This window comes from Caretta caretta, chromosome 12 (genome assembly GCF_965140235.1).
Source record: "Caretta caretta isolate rCarCar2 chromosome 12, rCarCar1.hap1, whole genome shotgun sequence".
NCBI lineage: Eukaryota > Metazoa > Chordata > Testudines > Cheloniidae > Caretta > Caretta caretta.
Window position 1 is genome coordinate 33,161,511 of NC_134217.1, and position 26,036 is coordinate 33,187,546.

The window sequence follows — 26,036 nt, forward strand, 5'->3', positions numbered from 1 at the left end:
ACAGGGGAGCAGAAAAACCTTCAGAAACAATGTAAAAAGGCATTAAAATAAATTTGGGACATTCTATTTAATGAATACCTTCTCAGAAGCTGGATTTTAAAAAAAAAATTTAGTTGACTTTTTAAAAAACTGTAAGAGGGTTTCAGTCCAAGCATGATCAGTCATTGGGAGAAATGAGTTTTCTAGTCTGTTTATTTTTATTGGCCTGCTTTTACTAAGAGCTTTAGAACAGATCTAAAGACTGTATTTGCCTCAAAGATATGCAGTGTGGGTTCTATGTTAATCTAACATTCTAGGTAGCAATGCCTCAGATTTAGAGGGCCCAGTCATGTGATGTGCTAAGCTTCTCAACTGAAATTATAGTAAAGCACAAAAGAACAAAATTGTCAGACACATCGATGAACATAATTTATTGGGGAATAGTCAACATGGTTTTTGTAAAGGGAAATCATGCCACACCAATCTACTAGAATTCTTTGAGGGGGTCAACAAGCATGTGGACAAGGGGGATCCAGTGGATATAGTATATTTAGATTTTCAGAAAGTCTTTGACAACGTCCCTCACCAGAGGCTCTTAAGCAAAGTAGGCAGTCATGGGATAAGAGGGAAGGTTCTCTCATGGATTTGTAACTGGTTAAAAGATTGGAAACAAAGGGTAGGAATAAATTGTCAGTTTTCAGAATGGAGAGAGGTAAATAGTGATGTCCCCCAGGGGTCTGTAATGGGCCCAGTCCTATTTAACATATTCATAAATTATCTAGTAAAAGGGGTAAACAGTGAGGTGGCAAAATTTGCAGATGATACAAAACTACTGAATATAGTTAAGTCCCAGGCAGACTGCAAAGAGCTACAAAAGGATCTCTCAGAACTGGGTGACTGGGCAACAAAATGGCAGATGAAATTCAGTGTTGATAAATGCAAAGTAATGCACACTGGAAAACATAATCCCAACTATACATATAAAATGATGGGGTCTAAATTAGCTGTTACCACTCAAGAACGGGATCTTGGAGTTATTGTGGATAGTTCCCTGAAAACATCCACTCAATGTGCAGTGGCAGTCAAAAAAGCAAACAGAATGTTAGGAATCATAAAGAAAGGGATAGATAATAAGACAGAAAATATCATATTGCCTCTATGTAAATCCATGGTATGCCCACATCTTGAATACTGCATGCAGATGTGGTTGCCACATCTCAAAAAAGATATATTGGAATTAGAAAAGGTTCCGAAAAGGGCAACAAAAATAGCTAGGGGTATGAAATGGCTGCTGTATAAGGAGACAGTAATAAGATTGGGATATGATAGAGGTCTATAAAATCATGACTGGTGTGGAGAAAGTAAATAAGGAAGTGTTATTTACTCCTTCTCATAACACAAGCACTAGGGGCCACCAAATTAAATTAATAGGCAGCAAGTTTAAAACAAAAAAAGGAAGTATTTTTTCACACAACACACAGACAACCTGTGGAACTCCTTGCCAGAGGATGTTGAGAAGGGCAAGACTATAACAGGGTTAAAAAAAGAACTAGATAAATTCATGGAGGATAGGTCCATCAATGGCTATTCGCCAGGATGGGCAGGGATGGTGTCCCTAGCCTCTGTTTGCCAGAAGCTGGGAATGGGCGACAGGGGATGGATCACTTGATAATTACCTGTTCTGTTCATTCCCTCTGGGGCACCTGGCATTGGCCATTGTCAGAAGACAGGATACTGGGCTAGATGGACCTTTGCTCTGACCCAGTATGGCCAGTCTTATGTTCTTAACCCCAATAAGTCAACAGGAGTTGATAGTACTCAGCAACATGAAAAATCGGGTTCATAATTATGTGCGTGGCAAATGTTCTTCAGGAAGTACTTTAACAATGAAGAGGTATTTCTTAGCATTTCCACCTAAGGTTATACCTTTTGAACAATACTCACATTTGTCTTTCGGCTGTTTGCTTTGGATTTGCCTTTGTTCTGAGACAAATCTGTTAAATATAAAAAAGACAACAGAATGTTTTACTGCCATTTGTGAGGCTGCCAGACAGCAGTGACTGAGCATTATGACTTAAATAAATCATGATTTGCCTGCAATCTGTCTGAAAGTCAGGGTTACAGGAATCAAACTCCCTGGTTATGATAAGCAGAAATGTTGCAATGGACAAAATAATAACAACAAGCAACTAATATAAAGAGGAGGATCCTGATTCTCCTCTCACTTACAGTGGGGCAAATCAGGAGTAAATTCATTGAAGTTGATGGAGTTAAACTGGTGCAAGTGAAATAAAAATCAGAACTTTATTTGTATTATTATGATCCACAGGAGCCCTAATGATGAACTGGGATCCCATTGTGCTAAGTAAAAACATTGAGCAAGGAGAGAGTCTCTGCCCCAAAGAGCTTACAGCCTAAGTGGGGGTGCAAAGACAATTTGAGAAAGAACAGTGGAAATTAAGGGCTCAGTGTTATTACAATAGCCCATTTGTTCATGGGATCGAATGTATCACTATCTTTACACTAGTAGGAATGTAGCTGTGACTTGAACTATCTAGCAGCATGTTATTTGTCAACAGCAGTTCACGTTATGCTGAGATTCAGGTATTACACAACATCTGGAGGTATTTCACAGGCCACATCTATAGCTAATTCTTTCTAGCACAGACAGCACATGTGCAATGTGTAACCTTATGTGGAGAGACCCCAAGCTGGGACCACTTCAAAGCCAGGGTAGCTCTCTTCATTAGGCAGAAGTAATAAGAAGCTACTGGCCTTTTTTTTTTTTTAAAGGATTTTTAGACTTGAGAATGGTTATACATTCTTGTATCTCTCACTTTATTTTTAAAGTGAATTGAGAGCTGGTAAGAGGTGCAAAATGGACAGTCCTTGGAAGTCCATTTTCTCACATAGGGCCTGATCCTGCTCTACTGAAGTCAGTGGCAAAACTTCCAATGGTTCTGTAGTGCAACTGGGGCTGAATGAGACAATAACAGAATGAGTAGTGTCGGCTTCCTTGTATTGCGTAGCCAACATGCCTTCTCCCCTATATAAGGGGACACCTGAACTGGGTGAGGAGCATGTTTTTACTTCTCCATGCCTAGTCAGTCTCTTGCCTCTCTACGGAGATTAGTATATATGTAGTATATATATTAGTATATAATTAGTATATATGTAGGCTCTGGTTTCTTTCCCCAGAGTGTCCAAGAGGATTATCAGCACTGGCTCTGGAGGGAAGCAATTATTAGAGTCGTATGTGCAGACCATGCAAACACTCAGTGCAGTGAACTGATTTATTGCAAGGGTCACAGAATATGACTGCAGACAGCAGTGTTAGGTAAGCATTCTTACCTTCTTTAAGAGAATTGTTGGCCAATACGGTGATGCTCCCAATCTCCAGACTCATGTTCGAGAAGGCATTCAAAGCTAGCACCTTGACCACAAACGTACCTAGGAAGGACAGGGTGCCAAACGTAGATTGGGCATTAGCAGCAGCAGTGCACTAGACCTACATGTTTGAGTCATAATCTCCAACTTTGTGTTCCAGGCCTTCACGAAGAAATCCTCTTCCTCCCTTGTGAATTACTAGGCAATACTGGAATAAACTACCTCTTTAAAATAAGTTATTTAGGGGTTATTTGATCATTGAGCTCTTGGGATTTTACAAGAATTACAATTATTGGCCCATAAAATTCAGTCAAATTAGCTCCAGAGGAAAGAACTCTTTCTTCTGTCCCTCTTCTGAGCCTCCAACTACAGTCTTATTTACACCAATTTCAAATCCAGAAAACAGCTCAGCACCTACTATCCCAGGGTATTGTTAACAAATCCAGGAACAATGTAACCTGCCTGCTTCCAAACTGAACTTCACTGGATCCCAAACTCCACCAGGTTCTAGAAAGAAAAGGAGTACTTGTGGCAGCTTAGAGACTAACCAATTTATTTGTCTCTAAGGTGCCACAAGTACTCCTTTTCTTTTTGCGAATACAGACTAACACGGCTGCTACTCTGAACCCAGATTCTAGGGTTCTGTTAACACCTTGCCTCTGGGTGAGTAAGCAGCAGTGGGAATTGAACCTGTGACCTCTGAATCTAAAAAGCATAAGCTTCTCCTGCCTGAGCTAAAAGGCAAAATTTACTGTTCACCAAGCTGTGGCAGACTTATCAACCTCTATGCGTGGCCCAGCCACCACTAGAGGGGGAGAGAGCACTACAGTGAGTGGGTGAGTGTTACACTTGCAGCTTTTTACAATACCCCCACGAGGGAGACAGAATATCTGGAGTCAGGGCCAACAACAACCCTTCCAGTGTGATTGCCAGTCCAAGACGACTCACATCAGAGCAACTCCATCCAGACAATGTGGCTTCTGCCTCAAGTCTCACTCCGAGTCTGTTAGGACTGTCCCCTCACTCTCCCAGAGAAATGTGCTTGCACAGTGTGTGCCCCTCATTTGCCTTGCAGATACTGTGGGGCCCCCTCCAAACTCCAGGTACCAGGCAGAACACTTTAACTGCACTGACTCACATCAAGAGTTTGAAAGTTGTGCTACCACTGTCATGATACGAAGCCTGGTGTACAATGGCTTGCAATGCCAGAAAGCCCAGCTCTGGTCATTACCAGGCACTAATGCTCATGGGCAGACACAGCTGCTAAGTGTTGGATCTTGTATCTGTTAGAAAAATAAAAGACTGAAGGCCCAGTTCTCCACTTTGTTACACCAAGTTTGCATTGACCTGACACCAGTCAAATCATTGGAGTCACACTGGTATAGAACTGGCCCTGAGCCTTTAGGCTGCACAAAAATAACTGCTTGTATCAAAGAAGTGAAAACAGAAAATATGTAACTGCACAGCAGCCACACAGAGAGCGCAACAAGCTGCATGTCCCACCCTGCTTACAGACACACAATAAACCTCTTGTCAAACTGAGACTTGACAGTAACTATTGATTTGCCTTCTTAAAGAATTATAAAGAAATATTAAAGGAGAGAAAAAAATACAGTATCTGCTATGTGGCCTATATAGCTCTGAAACGGCGATGCTCGTGTTTTCTATGTAGGACACCTTTCCGTCTATCTGAACTTAGTCTGTGTGCAGAGACAGCCGCTATTTTGTTCTCAGAACTGCTGCAGCCTGTTGCAAAGGAGATACAGACACTGCTCTTTCGCATGGAGCTTTGACTTTTGTTCTTTCTTGCTTTCCTTAATCTAAAGTAAAAAAAAAAATTCAAACTCTTTGTGTACGGGAAAAAGTAACATGCTAGTGAGCTGTACCTTCAGAATGAACAGGAATACTGTATATTCTAGGTTCTCCTTTAGGGCTGTCTTTCTGGTGAGAGTAAGTTTCATTAGACCCGACCACCTCAAACTTCAGCTTATCTGGTGCACCATGAGCCACAGAGACATTTATTTCCAGGTCTTTTCCCATTTCCAGTGTGTGAGAGGCTAATGCAGCCTGAAGACTGGATATAGGTTCAACTAAATGAACAACAATGCTTTCAGAAATCTCGGACGTTGTTGTGTTGCTGGTTGCCAGAATTTCCAGTTGATGCACCCCTGGGCCAATCAGCTGCTGAGAGGTACCATCAAGCGTCAGATTGTGAGGGACAATTCCTTCCTTTGCGCTGGAGTCAATCAGAGTTGTGTTGTCAGCTGTTACAGTGTAGGTCACTCCAGCACCTGGAAAGTAGGATTTCAGAACTTAGTCCCAGATCATCCAACTCTACCTGTTCCGTGTCACATTCAGGGGCATAAATAACCAAGCTGGGCAACTATTGCAACAATGTTCTGCAAACATTCATCTCAGTTTTTCAATTCATTCACTTCATCTGTTTTTGTGCTCCTTTTGTGGTTGCTTTTTATGATTATTCTAACAAATGAAGGAAGAAATGTAAGGTGAAACAACAAAATTCAAGCAAATAATATTGAATTCTTAATCACGAGCATGTAGACTAGAAGCCTTATTCTAAGAGGTCTGAACACCCAGTTAAGGACTAGAGACGTGCCATGGGGCATGATCCTGCAAGATGCTGAGCACTTTGGCCCTGATTCAGCAAAGCACTTAAGCACATGCTTAACTTTAAGGCTCTGAGTATTCCTGTTGACTTCAGTGGGACTTGTGCTTAAAGTTAAGCACATGCTTATGTGCCTTGCTGGATTGGAGCCAGAGTGTTCACCCGGCTCTCTGGCAGGATCAAGCACTATGTGTCCAGTCAAAACAGCATAAATATTGATTATTGAAAATGTTCAACACAAGCTGCAGACCAAGAACCATTTATAGAAATTATTCCATAAATAATTTTGAACAAACACGTGATTTAGTTGGGGATTGGTCTTGCTTTGAGTAGGGGGTTGGACTAGATGACCTCCTGAGGTCCCTTCCAACCCTGATAGTCTATGATTCTATGATTTGAGAAAAATCGGTCTTTTTGTGACAAATTCATCTAATAAGTGATTTGTAATGAATTATTCACCCAGCTCTAATATATAATAATTATCATCCTTTGCAGTTATTTAGCAGCTTTCCCCAAGGTTCTCAGAATGCTTTACAAATATGAATTAATCCTAACAACCTCCATCGGAGGTAGGTCAATATTGCTATATTTTTTATGCAGATGGGCAGTTGAGGCACAGCCAGGTTATGTGACTTGCTCAAGGCCACATGAGTCTGTGCAGAGCCAGAAACCAAGGAATGGGACTCCCAGTGCCCCTGCTCTAACTATTAAACACAGTGCCAATAAGAGCAGGGTATATTCTTTAGGCCTGTGTGCTCCTTGATTGTCAGACATATCCAGAAGAGAAAAAGGTTTGTGCTCACATCTGAAATGTTGCAGAAGCTATAACATAGACTCCATAGCACGGGGATGCGGTGAAGTTAGTTTGAAAAAGTTAACATTTAGTGAAAGCTTTCATTTAAAGAAATACAGATTTGCTTAGTGGAGATTCTGCTTGTACCCACTGAACCTGCCACTTAACTGTGCAAACTGATTACTCTCACCTCCATTAAGTTCAACTTGGATCCATAACATCTCCCCGTACAGGGTCCTGCAGTGAGAACTGTTTCCTGATTCATACTTGCTGTAGCACCCAGTAATGCTGAGCTGGTCCATCTTATCCTGAACTGTCACCAGTTTTTGTGCTGTGACGTGCCATTCACTGGTTGTGCATTCCACGAAGACAGTAAACTCTCCAGGAGAGATATACTGGTGTGTCACATTGCTGGACAAGCTTAAAATGCAAACGGGACATCCAATTGTCATGGAAGGTTGCATTGAGAGGTTTATAGCTGTCTGATCTGAAAGCAATGGCCACCATTCCTGAATTATGGCTCTAAGGGAGATTGTTATCTCCTGCAACCACAGCGATTCCTATTTTGCTTGCATATTATTCCAAGGTTAAGTTTGTCTCTCTGTCCCCAGCTCATATGTTGTAACACGGTATGTCGAGGATGGTCACACTACATTTCTTCCCTCCCAATTTTTCATCCCCATATTTAACCTACTGCTAAAGTCAGTGGGAGCTGAGGATACTCAGCATCTTGCAAGATCATCCCAGTGCTGGCCTATTTTTCTCTCCCTAAGCATGGTCTTATCTATGCTTGTGTCGGGGAATGCGGGTCTCGAAGCCCAGTCCACAGGCACCAGTAACTTCCAACCTGCCACCCAGTGACTTGCTAACAAGTTCTCAGAACTAAAAGCTGAACTCCAACAGACGACTCCAATGCTGCCATCTGACTGGTGGAACGCTGGGGGTCCTGATTGGTTCCCTGTTTCTATTTAAACCAGGAATAGGAAGTTGTCCATTCAAGTGAGTGCCCCCTCCCCTTCCCAGGACTGCTTCCCTGGTGCTACCTACTCCTACTGTCTGACTCTGATCTCCTGGTAACCTGACCCTGCCCGTCTCCTGACTGTCAGTCTGCCCTGGAATCTGATCTCCTGATATCTGCCCTGAGCTTGCTCCCAACTCCTGCTCCAGCCACTAGCTCAGACTGCCCATGCCCTGCTCATGACAGTTTGGATTTGTTGGCAAAAATGTCTCCTCATTGCTAACACTGTTGCAGCTCTACTAGCAGCATCATTGGTAGGCACACTATTATAGTAAAGGCTCCTGTAGCCACTGGGGTTTGTAATAACACAGGGGAGAGCCTCCAAAGCACCTAAGGGGTTTAGGATCACAAGTCCCAATTACTTCCCTTAAGGGCTTCTGAAAATCTCTCCCCATGCTGTCTAGCCCAGCTCAAAGCCCACAGCAGAATAAGAAGGTGAGATAAACCATGGAATGCAAATAAATGCAGAAAATAAATATCCCTGGGACCATTATTTATGAACTATTTATTTATTACAGTACCACCTAGGAAGCTCAGTCAAAGGTCAGGGCCAAGTTATGTTAGGCATTGTATAGACATGTAATAAAGGTCTTATCTTGACTATGAAAAAGGTTGAGTTTAGATAGGGTTTAGCTAACATGCATTAGCTGAGGTGGGTTAAGCACAATCTCAGCTGGACCACTTTTTCTGAGTAATACATGGCCTTAGGAGACAATCCCTGCCCTATAGCGCACCCAGTCTAGATGTCAAACAAGACACAACGGGTGGCAGAAACAGACAAACCAGGTTAGTGGGGGAGTGAGGGAATGAGGTAACAATAAAAAATGTTCACTTGCTGAGACACGGTCAAGCTAAAAATAATACTATTTTTTTTATAAAGCTCTTTACCTGTGTCATTAATAACACCATAAGCTATTAACACTGAAAGAATATTGAACAGCCACTTTACTTTTTGCCCTTTCTGCTCTTTGTTTTTTTCATTTTGCTCATCTTGGATTTGTAAGTAGATGGATGAGTTTTTAGGCTGTTTCTCTCTCTGGATTTCCCTGCACTAGAACAATGCAGCAAGGTGTGATTTTCAAATACTGCAGAAAAATATTTGGTTGTTAAAAGAAAAAGTTCATAGATTCCAAAGCCAGAAGGGACCACTGTGACCCTCTAGTCTAACCTCCTGTGTAATCCCAGCCATTGAACTTCCCCAAAATAATTCCTAGAGGATAGCTTTTAGAAAAACATCCAGTCTTGATTTAAAATTGTCAGCAATGAAGAATCCAGGTTTTCATGGAATTAGAAAAAAAATAAAGAAAAATAAAGCACCATGGGACCATTTTCAATAATATGGCAAAATACTCTTTGGAAAAAAAACAACAAAATATTAGCCTTAAGCTCCTTGCCAGTTTCTCCTTAGAAGGGCAACAGGTTTCTCAGTAATTGTGTGTGTACAGAATCTACATTAAAGCTCACTTTAGGAAGGAAAAGGAATTCACTCATACTGAGCAGATGAAAGATCATGCCTGGCAGCTTGGCAGAATAGGCATTGCTGCTTTTAACAATTTCAAAGCAAGTTACAGCACAATCCACCCATCTTGCCTGCATGTCCTGTCACTGCTTTATTTGCAGCGTCTCATTTTAAGTGACTTGAAACACAAAATACCCCCAAAACCTCTAAAACTAAAAAATCCTTAGCCTTTCTGTAAAATCATGTACAAAATCTTCATCTTACGTTAGAGGGTAATAGGGATCAATAGTGTGTCCATCTCCAGTGCTAATGATACAGGAGAGGTTGCCAGAATAGGGAGAGAGTAGCCATTTCAGAGAAACTGTAATATTTTCAAAGATAAAGCACGTATCAGTCACGGCCAGCTGCAAACCTGTAAAACATAATGCACAGAGCACAGCGTCATCACCTGCTCGTGGTTTTGCTTGTCATGATTCTTGTTGAAACATAATTATACTCTTGAGTGTTTTGTACATACTTGAAATTCCTAGTCATATGTATTTATTCAAAGCCCTATACAGCTGTCATCTGACGTGACCTTTCTTGTTAAGCATACTCTTCTTATGCAATTAATCTGTATTTAGCCATATCCTTATTGCAGCCTAGCCTTCCTTGAGAATATGGAGCTGAAGGAAGAAAAAATTGGGGGACTGTGTAGCTCAGGGCACTGGTAGTAGGCTATAGATTCACCTCTGGATCACTGGTCCTACTCCAGTCCAGTTCAAGACTATCTGAGGGCTGTTTGGTGGCCTCATTTCAGTTCTGGGGGGACAAGTGTCTGTGTCACACTAACTGATAACTTCTTAGCAGAGAGGCCAAGGATTGAATGGGCATGGAAATTTAGGAGTAGCCCTTCTTTGTCACAGCTGAGCCACTTTGTTGAGGCAGTTTTGAGGATACTTGTACTATTTACTGCCTCAGCTACACCTATTCTCTGTGTAAGCCCTGTGGCTTGATACCTACCAGAGATGGGAGGTAACTGAGTGAGATCTCTGATGGCATCTGCTGGAGAGCAAGGAGAGTTTAAATGAGGCAGTACCTCATTTAACTATCAACTCTGTTCTCTGCTGTCATCAACTGGACAGCCAGGGGAGTCAACTGTGCGAGGCAGTATCTTATTTACATATTAACTGCAAGTAGTTTGGGGACACTGGGATATATAATTTGACTAAGTTTTGTACTTAGGGCCCATATTTTTGAGATTACCCTGTTGGGAGCCTCCCTGGGCAAAGCCTGGACAATGACTGGGTATGAGGTCATCCTGATGAAAGTGATGTTTTCTGAGGTGGGGGTATAAGTTGGCCAACCCTCCAGGATTGGCCTGGAGTCTCCTGGAATTGGTATCCATCTCCTCGTGACTAGTGAAAGCAATCCAGAAGATTTTAATAGGATATTTTAAGAAAATGACATTACATCATGCTGGGGGGAAAAAATCTTCCAGAATAGCTTCAGTCAGAGTTGGCAACCCTAGTCCAGTAAGAGGCCCTGGACAAAGCCAGAGAGAAAGGGCAGAGAGAATGCATTGTTCCTGAGTGGTAGGGATTCTGAGGGGTTCATAACACCACTGGTCCCCTTATATCTAGAAGAGCTGAGCTAAGAGCTGTAATTGCTTTAGGGGAGCAGAGATCACCAGAGGTTTCAGTTGTCTAGCCAGTGGCAAGCAGAGGTCAGAACCCTGCAACAGTTTTGGTCACGTGAGCAGCAGACAGAGCAAAGTAGTAGTTGCATTCCCCCGTAGGTCACAACAGAGTGAGAGTAGTTGAATGCACTACAGCGGGAACAGAGGAATTCATAGTAACAGTCTGTCAGCCTAGTGACTCTGGTGAGGTCTCCCTGTCCTAGCTGCTGAAATCAGAGAGCTACCTACAAAATAGGGACCCTGATTGTCCTCCTGGACTCTTGGAATCACAAACTATGAGTGAGGAAGTTGGGGACCCACAAAGTGAGATGGGAGGCTGGGAGGCAGAACAAACTGCATCAACCATTCAGGGTCTAATTATTTGGGACTGTGATTTATACACCCTGAGGTAAATGATGGTGGAAGGTATTGAACTGGAAATATTTGTCCTAGTTCAACCTGGACTTTCCTTTTCTCTCCCCCGGCCCCAATAAAATTAATTTGTTTAAACCTCTGTACTTGAGCGTGGGTACAGATTTGCCTAGCAAAGGCCCCAGAGTGGTTTAGGTTCCCAGATTACTGGATGGGGGCTTGAACCAAGAATTAAGGAATTATTGAAAATCTCCTAAAATAAGGATCTGGCCCTTGTTGGTGCTGATGCCATTGGCAGAAGGGTTACATGTGGATATATTAAAATATCCACTGCTAACATGCCAGCATCTTTCACAAGTACTGAGTTCACTCACACACATATAATTAAATTATAAAAGAAAGCAAATGTCTGCCTTTAAAGTTGGACCTGAATTTGGAACAGCACCATTGGAACCCCTGGGATTTGGGGGAAATTTTGGTCTGGACCTGAACTTCTCCACTTGGGGCTTTCTCTGTGTGATGGATCCCAACCTGAATGCTGGATCTGAACCTCCTCAGACACTGGGGAATTTCAGATCCATGACTGATATTCTTGGTTCAGACCTGTCTCTAACTTCTAAAGCTATTTTAAGGAGATATGTCACCAGTCACAATGTTAAAACATTGTACATGGGCACTATGGCTACAACTTTAATACTTACCTTCCATGCAGTGATATTGAACAGACAAGTAGCTCCCCAATGTAGGACAAGGATCTCCAAAGAAGGTCCCGTCTGATGCCACCTGGCATGCCTGGAGTCCGTGGCACTGCCCTGGAAGGCATCACAGTTTCATGTGCACTGGCATTTGATATATTAAAGTACGAAACTTTAAACTTCACAACAACTCAAAGAAAAGGTAGGTATTGAAGTAAAAAAGGGGCATTTTCATGCCATCGGTTTCTGAGCAAAGTCCCATTTTACTTTTTACTTCATTATGTAGTTAACTGGCTGCTTTTCAAAAGCACTGAAGTGCTTAACAAACAAAAAACAAAGTTAAGAAGGATAGAACTAGTTTTGATTTTGTCTGGCCCAGAATCTCAGCAACAGCCCAACATTTAGAATTGGCAACTAGTAAAAATATAGCTATATGGACCAACAAGGGACTCAGTGGAGAGTCTGTCTAATACATATTCAGAAACCAGTTTACACAGATAATATGTAAATCCAGAGAGAAGGACTTTAAATGCCTGAGACAGAACCTTACACTCATGTTGTGGAAGTGGTGAAAGGAAATGACCAAACGTAGTTCTGTAATGGAAAAATGGGGAAAAGAGGGGCAGAAAAGGACCTAGGGGTTACAGTGGACGAGAAGCTGGATGTGAGTCAACAGTGTGCCGTTGTTGCCAAGAAGGCCAATGGCATTTTGGGATGTATAAGTAGGGCATTGCCAGCAGATCGAGGGATGTGATCGTTCCCCTGTATTCGACACTGGTGAGGCCTCATCTGGAGTACTGTGTCCAGTTTTGGGCCCCACACTACAAGAAGGATGTGCAAAAATTGGAAAACATCCAGTGGAGGGCAACAAAAATGATTACGGGACTGGAACACATGACTTATGAGGAGAGGCTGAGGGAACTGGGATTGTTTAGTCTGTGGAAGAGAAGAATGAGGGGGGGATTTGATAGCTGCTTTCAACTATCTGAAAGGGGGTTCCAAAGAGGATGGCTCTAGACTGTTCTCAGTAGTAGCAGATGACAGAACGAGGAGTAATGGTCTCAAGTTGCAGTGGGGGAGGTTTAGGTTGGATATTAGGGAAAAAAAATTCACTAAGAGGGTGGTGAAACACTGGAATGCGTTACCTAGGGAGGTGGTGGAATCTCCTTCCTTAGAAGTTTTTAAGGCTTGACAAAGCCCTGGCTGGGATGATTTAGTGGGGATTGGTCCTGCTTTGAGCAGGGGGTTGGACTAGATGACCTCCTGAGGTCCCTTCCAACCCTGATATTCTATGATTCTATAAGGAACAGATGATCAGACAAGCTGCATGATTTTTGAATCAGTCATGCTTTGGATGGAGACCAGCAAAAAAACCCTTATTACTATTACAAAAGTGGAAGGAACTAGGATGTGCATTGGATTTATAGTTGTGTCAATTATAAAGTAGAACCCAATTTTTAGGTATTTAGTAGATGAAATTGACATCCTAAATAGGATGGAAAGATAAACATAAAGATGTAACAATGAATTAGAGTCAATGATATTATGCAGGTTCCATGCCAGAGAGACAAGAGAAATGTGGGAAGAAATTGACTTTAATGGGATTTGTGCAAAGGAAACAATGGATGAATAAAGTCCCAAGTGAATAGAAGACTTTGTAGCCTAAAATCTGGTGGATAAATACCAGTCTTTTTCATCTACATACGTGTACTTTTCTTCCATGAGGTTTCACTTCAACTGCCACTGGGCTCTGCCTTAGCAATAAACAATTAAATGTGTTCCATAAAATCTTAGTCTGATAGAAAGAAGGAACAAGGCATGAACATAAATTCTGCTGAGAAAACTGCAATGAAATGACAGTGAAAGCTTTTGATCATGCTGTGAAAAAACGAGTAAAGCTAAAAACATAAGAAGTGCACAGCTGAATCGTAATAACACCTGGCTTCTGTATAGAGGTTTTTCATCAGTACAGCATCAGGTCTTCACAATGTTTAGTGTATTTATCCTCACAACACCTCTGTGAGGCAGAAAAGTACCATTACAAATGTGAAACTGAAGCACAGAGAGGTCAAGTGACTTGCCCAAGGTCACACAGGAAGCCTCTGGCAGAATAGGGACATGAATCCAGATCTCCCAAATCCTAGATTAGTGGCTGAAACCACTGGACAATGGGCTATATAGGAGAAGGCAGCTAGAATCAAGCTTGCATATATGTAGTTTTTATTTGCCACTAATAGGCCAAATTCTGCTGTCACTAACACTAATATAAAACTCAACTCTGGCCTTGCACTGGTGTTACTGTGAGCAGAATTTGACCCATGAACATCCATTGAAATAAAGCAAGGTAAGTTGTTTTAGGTACCACACATTGTAGTGTTTACTGTAGAACTCTGACAAATGCTGCAATGAGATATTTACCTGCTACTTCATCCTTGACACTGGTCCAGCTACAATCCTCTTCCATGTCAAACTGGAGGGGAGTCTCCAATATACAGTAGTGAGGGGTCTTCCGCCCATAGAAACTGTCAGCAATCTGAATGACTTCTCCTGATCCACATTGCATGGTGGCATTGAAATTATCACAAGCAATGCTGTGGCCAGATTCTGATGGAAAAGGAAGAGCAGATGTCATCTCAGACAAGGATATACAGTGCAGGCTCTGCCCTATTTTCATCCTCTGCCACAGGGACTAGGAACAGCTTCTCCGCTACCAGGAATCTGTGTTGTCTTATCCTGCCCAGGAAATGAGACCCCCCAAGGTGAATCCTGAAGGTGGGTCTCAACTAAAGTTATTTTGAAGTGGGGTTGGTTTTTTTTGAATTTTGAAATGTTGACAAAATTGCAACATTTTTTAAAAAGGGGAGGAATGCAGATGGAATTTTCATGAAACTTTCTCCATTTTTGAACAACTACAGAGCTGGTTGAAATGTTTAAGAACTGTGAATTTCTGAAAAAATGGGGGCGGGGGGCTGGGGGAAACTGCAGTTCCCTCCCCCTCCCCCTTTTTTGATCAGCTCTTGCTCTAGTCTCAACTGTTAGCATGCTGGCTCCTCAATGCCTCTTAGAATGAGCAAAAAGCTGTATTTGCAATATGAAGGAAGTGAGGGATGGAAGGCTCTGCAGAGTGTGTGTATTAAAAAAAACAAGTTTAAGTGACACTGGGATAGAAAACAAAAAGGTAAAGTTGGCTGTAATTTTTCATCAAGTTTTTTTAATGAATAATGCCTTTTGTTTTGAGTTCATTTTATTGAAATGTCTGGGTTTTTTTGACAAAAAAAGTAAACCAAAAATTTTCAGTTTTTGTTGTTTTCCCCCTTTCTCTCCCTTTTTTCTTCTCACCCAGTAGAACAATGACAACAACTAAGAAAAACAAGAAGAAAATGGGGAAAATGAGAGGAAAAGGGGAGGAGGCAAAGAACAAAAACCATCTTTTTTTTTGGTTTTGAAAACCAAAAAAAGAACATTTTTACAGACTTCATTTCTTAAAAAATTAAAAGTGAATTAAAAATGAAGAACGTTGAAAAAAAATTCATTCAAAAATTTTTCATTTAAAAGTTAAAGGTTTCAGGCTACTTATAAGATCAGAAACAGCCCCGAGGTGATGTGTGATCTGCTTTAGGCTCAGGAAGCTGCCCAGGAGAAAAGCCTACTTATTCAATAGCGGGCTTGACTGCAGCCTACTCATGGGAGCACCCCTTACTCACATGTGAAGTCCCATTGACTTCAGTGGGACTGTGTGGGTGAGTAAACATAGCAAGATCATGCCCCTAAACACACATACCTTATTCTTTGAGGGGCAAGATGATAACTGTCTAGGATTCTTCCAGTGACCTGAATTATTTAAGAAAGAAGATGCCTGAAAACCCTTGGTGTCACTTATGGGAGCCACAGAAGAACATTGTTTCAATTGCCCCAGATTTAAGTACATCGTTCTCCAATGGAACTGTGACCATTCCTCTTGAAAGCCTTAATTAGCAGTGCCAGTGTGTGCACACTGTGGTAATTGTATGCTATCCTTATTTAATGGCTAAATCTAAGCCTAGCTGTATCTATAGCAACATGACCAGATTACAGATTAGAGCTGTCTAAATAAGCTTGTAACATAATTTGCTGTCAAATTCTAATTGGGGTTATTATCTAGTGCTTTTTTTTTTCCTTCCACAAAGAATGTTGTCATTATAGCTGCTCCCTCAGCAACTTTTGCATGGCATTTATGCTTTAAAAAAGTAGGATTAATTCATAGAATCATAGAATATCAGGGTTGGAAGGGACCTCAGGAGGTCATCTAGTCCAACCCCCTGCTCAAAGCAGGACCAATCCCCAACTAAATCATCCCAGCCAGGGCTTTGTCAAGCCTGACCTTTAAAACCTCAAAGGAAGGAGATTCCACCACCTCCCCAGGTAACGCATTGACTAACACTATCCATTCAAAATCTGTTTAGAAATGTGTATTTTGACTACAGTATGGTGCTATGGTTTATTATGCATCTAACAGCGAAATGGAAAGAATAAATTCCACAAGGTCTGTGAAGCTCTAACTGCAGACAGAGAAGCATGAAAAGTTCTGGGAAGAACGACAGAAGGGAGGAAAGCTTAGTTACAAGTCCATCTATCTATCTGTGCTTTTATACTGCACTTGCCAACATTGTATCTGAACATCTAGTCACAGGATCACTTATACTAGATTGTTAGACCTTAGAGACATTCACGCTGAGGATTCAAGCATATTAGAAGTATTATTCAACCCGTACAATAGCCCTGTGAGGCGGGTACTAAATACTGTGATTCCCGTTTTACACCTGGGCAAACTGACGTACAATGCGGTTATGTGAGCGGCTAAAGATCACATAGGGCTCAAGCCAACACCCAGTGTAGCCAATGAAAAGACTGCCATTGACCTCCGTGGACATAGGACCAGACTCAGAGCATGCAGAACTGGTAAAAGAACATAGTTCTCTCTCCCACTCCCCTGCTCTAACTATTAGTGAAGTTTATTTGTGCCTTGGTGGATATGGACTGGAGATATTGAAAACAAGTCAGTGATTTGGATCGGTCTCTGAAATGGTTGATTGATGCCAGGAGTTTCTATGCTTCAAATAATGTAAGGGAACCCATTGTTATTAATCCGTTTTGAACCCTAATATTGCTCTTTAAAGGTCTGATCTAAACCCCATTGCAGCGAAATCAGTGGAAAGAGTCCCTTTGACTTTAAAGGGCTTTGGATTAGGCCCTGTGGTAATGAACAGTGACTTCCTTCCAAAGAGAGAGGTGATAATTCTGGTTGTAAATAAAAATTCCTGTTTTAATTTTCAATACATAAAATACTGAGCTTGTTGCAGCCTCTGCCTGAATACTGGATTCAGAGACTGTATATTAGTCAACCTGCAACCAGACTCTGCTGCAAAAGAGCTGCCGGGCTGGGTCAGACCATCTTGTCCAATATCTTTTCTGTGACAGTAGCCCAGAGCTTCAGGGGGAGTATACTGAACAGGGCACTTCTGAAGTGATCCACCCCTGTCTTCCACTCCCAGCCTCTGATAGTTAGAGGTTTAGGGTTGCCCTAAGCGTAGGGTTGCATCCCTGACCATCTCAGCTATTCGCCGTCGATGGACCTATCCTTCATGAACGTATCCAGTTCTTTTTAAAATCCAGTCATGCTTTTGGCCACCACAACATTCCATGGCAATGAGTTCCACAGGTTAGTTGTGCGTTGTGTGAAAAAATGCTTCCTTTTGTTTGTATTAAACCTGCTGCCTATTAATTTCCTCGGGTGACCCTACATTTTTGTAGCGTGGGAAAGGGTAAATAACACTTCTCTATTAATTTTCTCCACACCATTCATGATTTTATAGGCCTGTATCATAATCCACCCCCCCTTAGTTGTCTCTTTTATTAAGTAGAACAGCCCTAATCCTTTTTAGTCTCTCCTTTATGGCCGTTCCATAACCTTGATCATCATTGTTGCACTTCTCTGAACTTTTCCCAGTTTCATTAAATCCTTTGGAGATGGGGCAACCAGAACTGGACACAGTATTCAAAAGCAGTGTGGGTGCACCATGGATTTATATAATGGCATTCTGATATTTTCTGTCTTATTTTCTGTCCCATTCCTAATAGTTCCTAACATTGTTAGCCTTTTTGACCACTGCTGTGGACTGAGCAGAAATATTCAGAAAACTATCCACAGGGATTCCAAGAACTCTTTCTTGGGTGCTAACAGCTAATTTAGAACCCATCATTATATGTGTATAGTTGGGATTATTTTTTCCAATATCATTACTTTGCATTTATCATCAATGAATTTTAATCTGTCATTTTGTTGCCCAGTCATCCAGTTTTGTGAGATCCCCCCCTAACTCCTCGCAGTCTGCTTTGGACTTAACTATCTTGAATAATACTAAGATCCTGTGACCTTAGCTCTAGTTTATGCAAATGAGCAGCTTAAAATGCCTCATTCACATGAAACCGATGAGAAGCACAAATTCTCCTTATATGTGGGTGTGTATATTGGATGAACTAGTATAGTCAGCACTCCATTCCAGGGCTGCTGGATCCAAGCCAGGATTTACCTGGGTGGTAATATTAGGCACCACAGGCTACATTTGTTTGGTCTCCTGCTGGAGAGCCAGAGGGGACTATTGGGTCTAGTCCCTCTCCTTACCTTAGGGGAAACTGCAGGCTGCAGTGCTGTACAGGAGATGTGGTATGAGAGAAGACAAGAGGAACATGCTCAGATAATGATTTCCAGTTACTACTATGAGTTTAGAGACCAAATTAACCAGTCACTAGTTGCCTAGTGAGCGAATGCAGTGGCCTTTCATCTCTGGAACCTGCTTCTATTCTTCGCTTTGGGCACATGTGGAAATGACTTGGGTAGTCCCATCCTTGCCCCTCGTTGCAATCAAGATCCATATCATACAACAACCACTTCCTTTGTCGGGATTAGAACCTGTACCATTGAAGTGCTGAGTACCCACAACTCCCATTGACTCTGGTGCTCAACCCCTCTCTGGATCTTTCCCTCTGCCAGCAGATAGGCAAAGGGGACAGCTGCCTGGGTTTTATGTTTTTTTTTAAATAAGCTTGATATTTATTTACTGAATGATGACTTTTAATGAATCCTGGCTGAATTAAACATTGCCTGAAATGCAGCATGCTAAGTTCTAGCACCATCTGCTGTGCACCTTACCAAATTCACAAATGAAGTCAAACTCCTGACTGCAGTTTTCTGTCATGCCCCATTCGTAGCCAGCATTCTTCAGGATGTACCCACAATTGGCTAAGAGAGACGGCTGATCCTCGTGCCAGTTGCTGTAGCTTATATTTGAAGTGTCCAACCAAATCAATGATCCTGTGAACAAAGTAAACCACATCAAAAATGTCTGTAACCATCACTTGGAATTAGCCAGCTCCTGGAACTCTGGACTGAGCCTCCAGAGTCTAGACTACAACAATTAAGACTACTAGAGTCTGGATTTGGGACAGAATGGACTAGAAACTCCTGCTTAGGTCAGTAGGGAGGTGATAGGGTCAAGCAGTCAGGGATGCTCATCTGCTCTGGGAGAGGACGGCCTGACTCAGAGATATAAAGGCATGTTTTTGTTTCAATTTGGAGTTTGGGAGCAGCTCAGAGAGAAGCAGAACAGTTCAGAATCAGTCTCTGAGTAACTCCCCTTCCCCACAAAGAGAGTCTTTGAACTTCTGTGGGATCTAGGGCATGGGTCAGGCAGTTCCAGCCCTGCAGAGACCAGCATTGAGTGGCAGAGACCTGACTCGGCTACCGAGAGCCAGCCGAGTAAGTTGAGCAACCATCCCTTATTTTCAGGGACCATCCCGTATTTCATTGGTTTGTCCCTTTGAGGGTGACCACCTGTCACTGATTTTAAGATTTATTGATATGTATTGTAAGTACCATTTTAAACATTAAATTGAAGCATGATAATTGCATTATATCATACTGAGGGCAGTAGAAATGTACACTTGAGAGAAAAATCTGTGATATGCTAAGGGAAATGGTGTTTCCCTAAAATATCCCTTAAAATAAAGCACTGTGCCTTATTTTTCTTGTTGTTTTCCTCCATCTAACAAAGGTGGTCACCATACACAAGACTGCAGCCCAGGGAGCCAGGAGAGGCCCTTGCTCCAACTGAAGGCAAAGACACTGTAAGAGGATCCTTTTTTTGTTTAAACCAGCCAACATTCTCAGTGCTGCAGCAACCCCTCATGCGGGCAGCTGGGGGTTGGGAAGAGGTGGGAGGTGAGAAATTTGGTGATGTTTTTACTACTTGTTAATTAATCCTAACACTTTCCTTCCCCAGATCCTAATTTCCTGCTCCCAGGAACGTTCACCTTTGTTATACTGTTGGTTTTGGTGGCATTTTTTGCTGGGGTTTATATTGATGTACTTTGTTGTTTCCTGTATACTGGGTTTTATACTCCTTGCCAGCAGTGGCAACTTATTCAGTTTCCCAAGGGACAGCACCCTTTTATATCTCAGCACAATGAGGAAGTCACCTTGGAGGGAGAAACCAAGTATCACAAAAAAGAACCCAGAACCCAAACCATAAGAGGAGAGGGGAACAGCCACTCCAAGTAGTGAGTTCCAACGAAGAGGCTCAAGCCACACCTCGTGGGAGATGTGGGCTATTGTCAATATCACCAACATTGTATATCCTCTCAAATGCTTATGCTGGAGTAATGTAGGCATGTTGTTCTGACAGAGATTCAGGTTTTCCTCCTGAGCAGGTATTGAGTCCATGGAAATTCAAGCCACTGCAAGATGTGTCTGAATTGTCCTTGGATTAGAGTTATAATAATATTAACAGTGAGGTGCTTCCAACATTTTAACATAGGACACCCACAAAAATGCACCGCTCAACCTGTGCCAATCCCTATGTCTCAGGGGTCCATGGACACACAAGGTGGACTGGGGGTTCTAGTCTATTATATCGCCATTTAAATAAGAATACATTCTCATAAACATGACTGAGGGGAGAAACACCAGTATTGGTCAGACAAACTTATATAAAGCTGCATTTTGATGGAAATGCTCATATGCAGTTTCTGAATAGGGTGATTGGATGTCCTGATTTTATTGGGACAGTCCCAATATTTAGGGCTTTTTCTTATATAGGTGCCTATTACCTGCTACCCCCATCCCAATTTTTCACACTTGCTATCTGGTCACCCTATTCCTGAAAAGCCTATGGAATTTATTGTTAGTACATTACAGAGCTCGGCTTGTGCCATTGGAAGAGGTGGGGGATGAAGACCTGGAAAGAGACTCTGGATGTATTCTTTTAAAATTGTATTTTTAAATGCTTAGCACCTTTCACAACAGAGTCTTCCAAGTCTCAGTGATTTTCACTGAGGAAATGTTTCCTTTTGCATCGCATTTAGGTACTGGATCATGTATATTCATTCATAAATTCATTGAGTTTAAGGCCAGAAGGGACCATTTGATCATCTAATTTGATTCCCTGCACATCACAGGCCCTTAAATTTCACTCAGTTACCTTGTTTGTGTGTGTATATGTATATATCATGTGTATATATATCGATAAAAAAGGGCAAAATTCTGCTCTGCTATACCAGTGACTAATGGACTAATTCCATTCTCTAACTTTATAGTATAGAGCAAGTCTACAATGGATTTACACTGGAGTTACGGAGAGCAGGATTTAGCCCATTATTACAACTGATGAACAACCCTGCAGTCATTTGAGATGAGTTAAGCAGAAAGCAAGCATGACATTGGGGTTTTTTTTCTGTTACAAGCATAACATTCCTATAGCTTTTGGGACAGTAGATATTAAATATTGTTTCTATCCCCAATATATAGATGGGAAAACTAAGGCAGAGAGAGATAAAATGATTTTACCCCTGGTCACACAGAAAATCAGTAACAGAGCTATGAATAAAACTCAGGTTTCCTTGCTTACAGTTTCCTGCCCTAGCCATTAAATTAGGTCCTGGCTTGTGTTTGAGATGGTCTTTCTTGTCTACATGAGTGTGGATATGTGAGCGTGTTTAAAATGGGCCATCAGCTTGAATAGGACCTCAGTAAGGTCTTCCAAATAGGGTCCATATAACAATAGTAGTTATATGTATTGCAATGTGACAGGTTTCAGAGTAGCAGCCGTGTTAGTCTGTATTCACAAAAAGAAAAGAAGGACTTGTGGAGCCTTAGAGACTAACAAATTTATTTGAGCATAAGCTTTCGTGAGCTACAGCTCACTTCATCGGATGCATTCAGTGGAAAATACAGTGGGGAGATTTATATACATAGAGAACATGAAACAATGGGTGTTACCATACATGGGTGTCCCCATCATAGGGCCTAATCACATCAGCCACACTGTCAGAGGCTCATTCACCTGCACATCTACCAATGTGATATATGCCATCATGTGCCAGCAATGCCCCTCTGCCATGTACATTGGTCAAACTGGACAGTCTCTACGTAAAAGAATAAATGGACACAAATCAGACGTCAAGAATTATAACATTCAAAAACCAGTTGGAGAACACTTCAATCTCTCTGGTCACTCGATCACAGACCTAAAAGTGGCAATGCTTCAAAAAAAAAAGACTTCAGAAACAGACTCCAACGAGAGACTGCTGAATTGGAATTCATTTGCAAACTGGATAGAATTAACTTAGGCTTGAATAAAGACTGGGAGTGGATGGGTCATTACACAAAGTAAAACTATTTCCCCATGTTTATTCCCCCCACATGCACACTGTTCCTCAGACATTCTTGTCAACTGCTGGAAATGGCCCACCTTGATTATCACTACAAAAGGTCCCCCCCACACCCACCCCTGCTCTCCTGCTGGTAATAGCTCACCTTAAGCGAGCACTCTGGTTACAGTGTGTATGGTAACACCCATTGTTTCATGTTCTCTATGTATATAAATCTCCCCACTGTATTTTCCACTGAATGCATCCGATGAAGTGAGCTGTAGCTCACGAAAGCTTATTTTCAAATAAATTTGTTAGTCTCTAAGGTGCCACAAGTACTCCATTTCTTTTTATGTATTGCAATAGTATCTACTGGCCCCAGCCAAAGATCTGGGTCCTACTGGGCTACTCACTTTACAAATACATCTTAGAAGACAGTCTCTGCCCCAAGGATTTTACTGTCAAAACACACAAGGCAGGCAAAGAGTGGGAGGGGGACAAGAAGTGCAAAGAGGTGAAGTGACTTGTCCAAGGTCAGTAGCAGAGGTGGGAATAGAACCCAGACGCCCAGACTCCTGGTCCAGAGGGTCATGATGCCTCTCATAATAGAAGCAGCTCTGTAATACATCGGTATATGCCCCTAGATGTCCTCTGATGATAGTAGAACAAAAGAGTGACTCATCAGCAGAACCCTACAGTAGGGTTTCCTTGCATTACTACAGTGAGGTACTATCTCTTTCAAGTTGCAACCCAACTTAAAAGAAGGCACTATTTCTCTTTTGAGATCACCTACCTTCTGTAGTTTCATTCTGAAGGGAACTTGAGGTCAGTCCTATCCACCACTCCCTGTCCTCGGAGAGATGTTTCTGCAAGAACTGTTGAGTTTCCTCATTTTCAATAAAAATGAGGTGCCCCCCTCCTCTCTCGCACCAGCTCTGGGCACTCGTGAAAGTGCGCTGGAGTCTCACAAACTCGTAGCACGAAAGGTTGAAAGCCACCTGGTACTTTGAACAAGGTATCCCCTCTTCAAGAGCAATTTTCTCCAAAGCCAAGCAGAGAACAAGAGAGGAGAGAACAGTGATTAGAAGCCACATTCTTAACTTAGTGATTGGAGCCCTCCATAGCACTGGTTTTTTGCACCACATCACCACCCTTTTTGTCCCTCTCTCTTCAAAGGCTTGGGCTGTCATCCTGTTACACCATTAATCTTTCTTTTTCCTCCTTGCTGTTTGTCACATAATACCAGCAATAGCATGGGGAACAGATTGCTCCTAATAAATAAAGGTTATTGCGTCTGGGGCTACATGCAGTAAGTGTTGATGCTAAGTCACTGCAGTGGGCGATATGAGAACCATTGTGTAAACGTCCCATTCCAAATCAAGCTGGTTTGCATAGTGGTCATTAGACTTTTCACCTCAGCCATGAGTGGAAAAGATAAAGTTGATATATGTTGTCATTGGGCATATGGTATGCTAAGATAATGCCTCGCCGTCAAAGGATTCATTGTACTGAACATTTGTGGGTGAGTGCTTTGCAACAACAAAAAGAGCTGTAATCAGTAGGAATGAATGAAGAAGGAGAAAAATCAGAATTTAGGAGGACCGGGAATTATAGAGATGGGAAAGAGCCAAGCTGCTCATCTAGATTCTCTAATTGTCTTGAGTTTCTCTTATTATTATTTCAGATTTGGGGTGCTAGTGTAAGATATATATAATTATCATATGATATTCACTCTGTTCTTGTTTTAACACACAGCCAGGAGACTCTCAGCTGTTCCAGTTAAGTTTCACTTTGGGATTTTTAATGCATTCCATTCAAAACAAGTAAACAACCCAGGTGAATTCCATATCTGGTGACAAAAAAGAAAATGCTTGCATGATCCCCTGTGAAGCTAAACAGAACTCCATTATTTATACTATCATTGCTGCCTGTGGCTTTAAGAGAAAGTAGATGAGAGAGTTAATGTTAAAACAAACTTGTTTTTCAAATTAAAATATTTCCTTGGTTATCAGAATGTCTTGGGGACCTTAAGTTTACATTTGTAAGCCTGTGGATCTGACACTGTAATAAGAAGTAGTGGGATGGCCTTTGGGAAGCTAGACCACAGTCTTTATGAGCTAAATTGCATACGTGCTTTTGAGCTTTCATGCAAAGGATGTCCTCCAGGTTTCCCAAAGTCTGCTGGCTCTGCATACCCAATAGGATTAGAGCTCTTTTTACCCTAGAGTCTCCAGGTCTGATTTTCCTCTTGCACTGGGTATTACATGGTGTAACTCCACTGAATTCAGTGTGGTTGCTCAATTTACACTAGTGTAAGTGCAAGGAGATTCAGGCTCTGATGTTTGATGATAAATCATGTCTTACAAAAATGTGACACTTTTAAGTCTTATGCTTCAAGCCTTTCTTACCAAGAAAACCATATGCACTGAAGCCCATGAGCACTTACAGTATGAGTGTCAATTCAAAGACTTCAGAGGGGTAGCCATGTTAGTCTGTATAAGCAAAAACAATGAGGAGTCCATGTGGCACCTTAGAGACTAACACATTTATTTGGGCATAAGCTTTCATGGGCTAGAACCCACTTCATGAGATGCATGGAGTGAAAATACAGCAGGCAGGTATAAATATACAGCACATGAAAAGATGGGAGTTGCCTTACCAAGTTGGGGGGGGGGGTCAGTGCTAACGAGACCAATTCAATTAGGGTGGATGTGGCCAATTTCCAACAGTTGACAAGAAGGGGTGAATATCAACAGAGGGAAAATTACTTTTTGTGGTGCTAACGAAGCCAATTCAATCATGATGGATGTGGCCCATTCCCAGCAGCTGACAAAAAGGTGTGAGTATCAACAGAGGGAAAATTATTTTTTGTAGTGACCCATCCACTCCCAGTCTTTATTCAGGCCTAATTTGATGGTGTCCAGTTTGCAAATTAATTCCAGTTCTGCAGTTTCTCGCTGAAGTCTGTTTTTGAAGTTTTTTTGTTGAAGAATGGCCACTTTTAAGTCTGTTATTGAGTGTCCAGGGAGACTGAAGTGCTCTCCTACTGGTTTTTGAATGTTACAATTCTTGATGTCTGATTTGTGTCCATTTATTCTTATGCGTAGAGACTGTCCAGTATGGCTAATGTACATGGCAGAAGGGCATTGCTGGCACATGATGGCATTTATCACATTGGTAGATGTGCAGGTGAATGAGCCCCTGATGGTGTGGCTGATGAGGTTAGGTGCTATGATGGTGTCCCTTGAATAGATATGTGGACAGAGTTGGCAACGGGGTTTGTTGCAGGTGGAGGGAATGGGCCACATCTACCCTAATTGAATTGGCCTTATTAGCACTGACCCCCAACTTGGTAAGGCCACTACCA

The 26,036-nt window shown here is 41.9% G+C and overlaps 2 protein-coding genes across 3 annotated transcripts in view; one reads left to right on the plus strand and one right to left on the minus strand.

Moving 5' to 3' along the window:
• Positions 1 to 23,771, minus strand: part of PKD1L3 (polycystin 1 like 3, transient receptor potential channel interacting) — a 72,594-nt gene extending 48,823 nt beyond the window's left edge. The window contains exons 1-9 of the mRNA XM_075118447.1: positions 23,463 to 23,771; positions 19,176 to 19,337; positions 14,405 to 14,590; positions 11,993 to 12,103; positions 9,527 to 9,674; positions 6,976 to 7,196; positions 5,253 to 5,657; positions 3,331 to 3,429; positions 1,906 to 1,973 (exon numbers count right to left, since the gene is read on the minus strand). Of these exons, the coding sequence (XP_074974548.1) occupies positions 1,906 to 1,973; positions 3,331 to 3,429; positions 5,253 to 5,657; positions 6,976 to 7,196; positions 9,527 to 9,674; positions 11,993 to 12,103; positions 14,405 to 14,590; positions 19,176 to 19,337; positions 23,463 to 23,763 (1,701 nt within the window). The 5' untranslated portion in view covers positions 23,764 to 23,771. The remainder of the gene's footprint in view (positions 1 to 1,905; positions 1,974 to 3,330; positions 3,430 to 5,252; positions 5,658 to 6,975; positions 7,197 to 9,526; positions 9,675 to 11,992; positions 12,104 to 14,404; positions 14,591 to 19,175; positions 19,338 to 23,462) is intronic.
• Positions 1 to 26,036, plus strand: part of BCO1 (beta-carotene oxygenase 1) — a 145,776-nt gene that overhangs the window by 53,164 nt on the left and 66,576 nt on the right. Inside the window, exon 2 of one of the 2 annotated variants that reach the window (XM_048816584.2) lies at positions 20,077 to 20,149. The exons of the other annotated variant lie outside the window; for it this stretch is intronic. The gene's annotated coding sequence lies outside the window, so the exon portion shown is untranslated. The remainder of the gene's footprint in view (positions 1 to 20,076; positions 20,150 to 26,036) is intronic. 2 annotated transcript variants of the gene reach the window in all.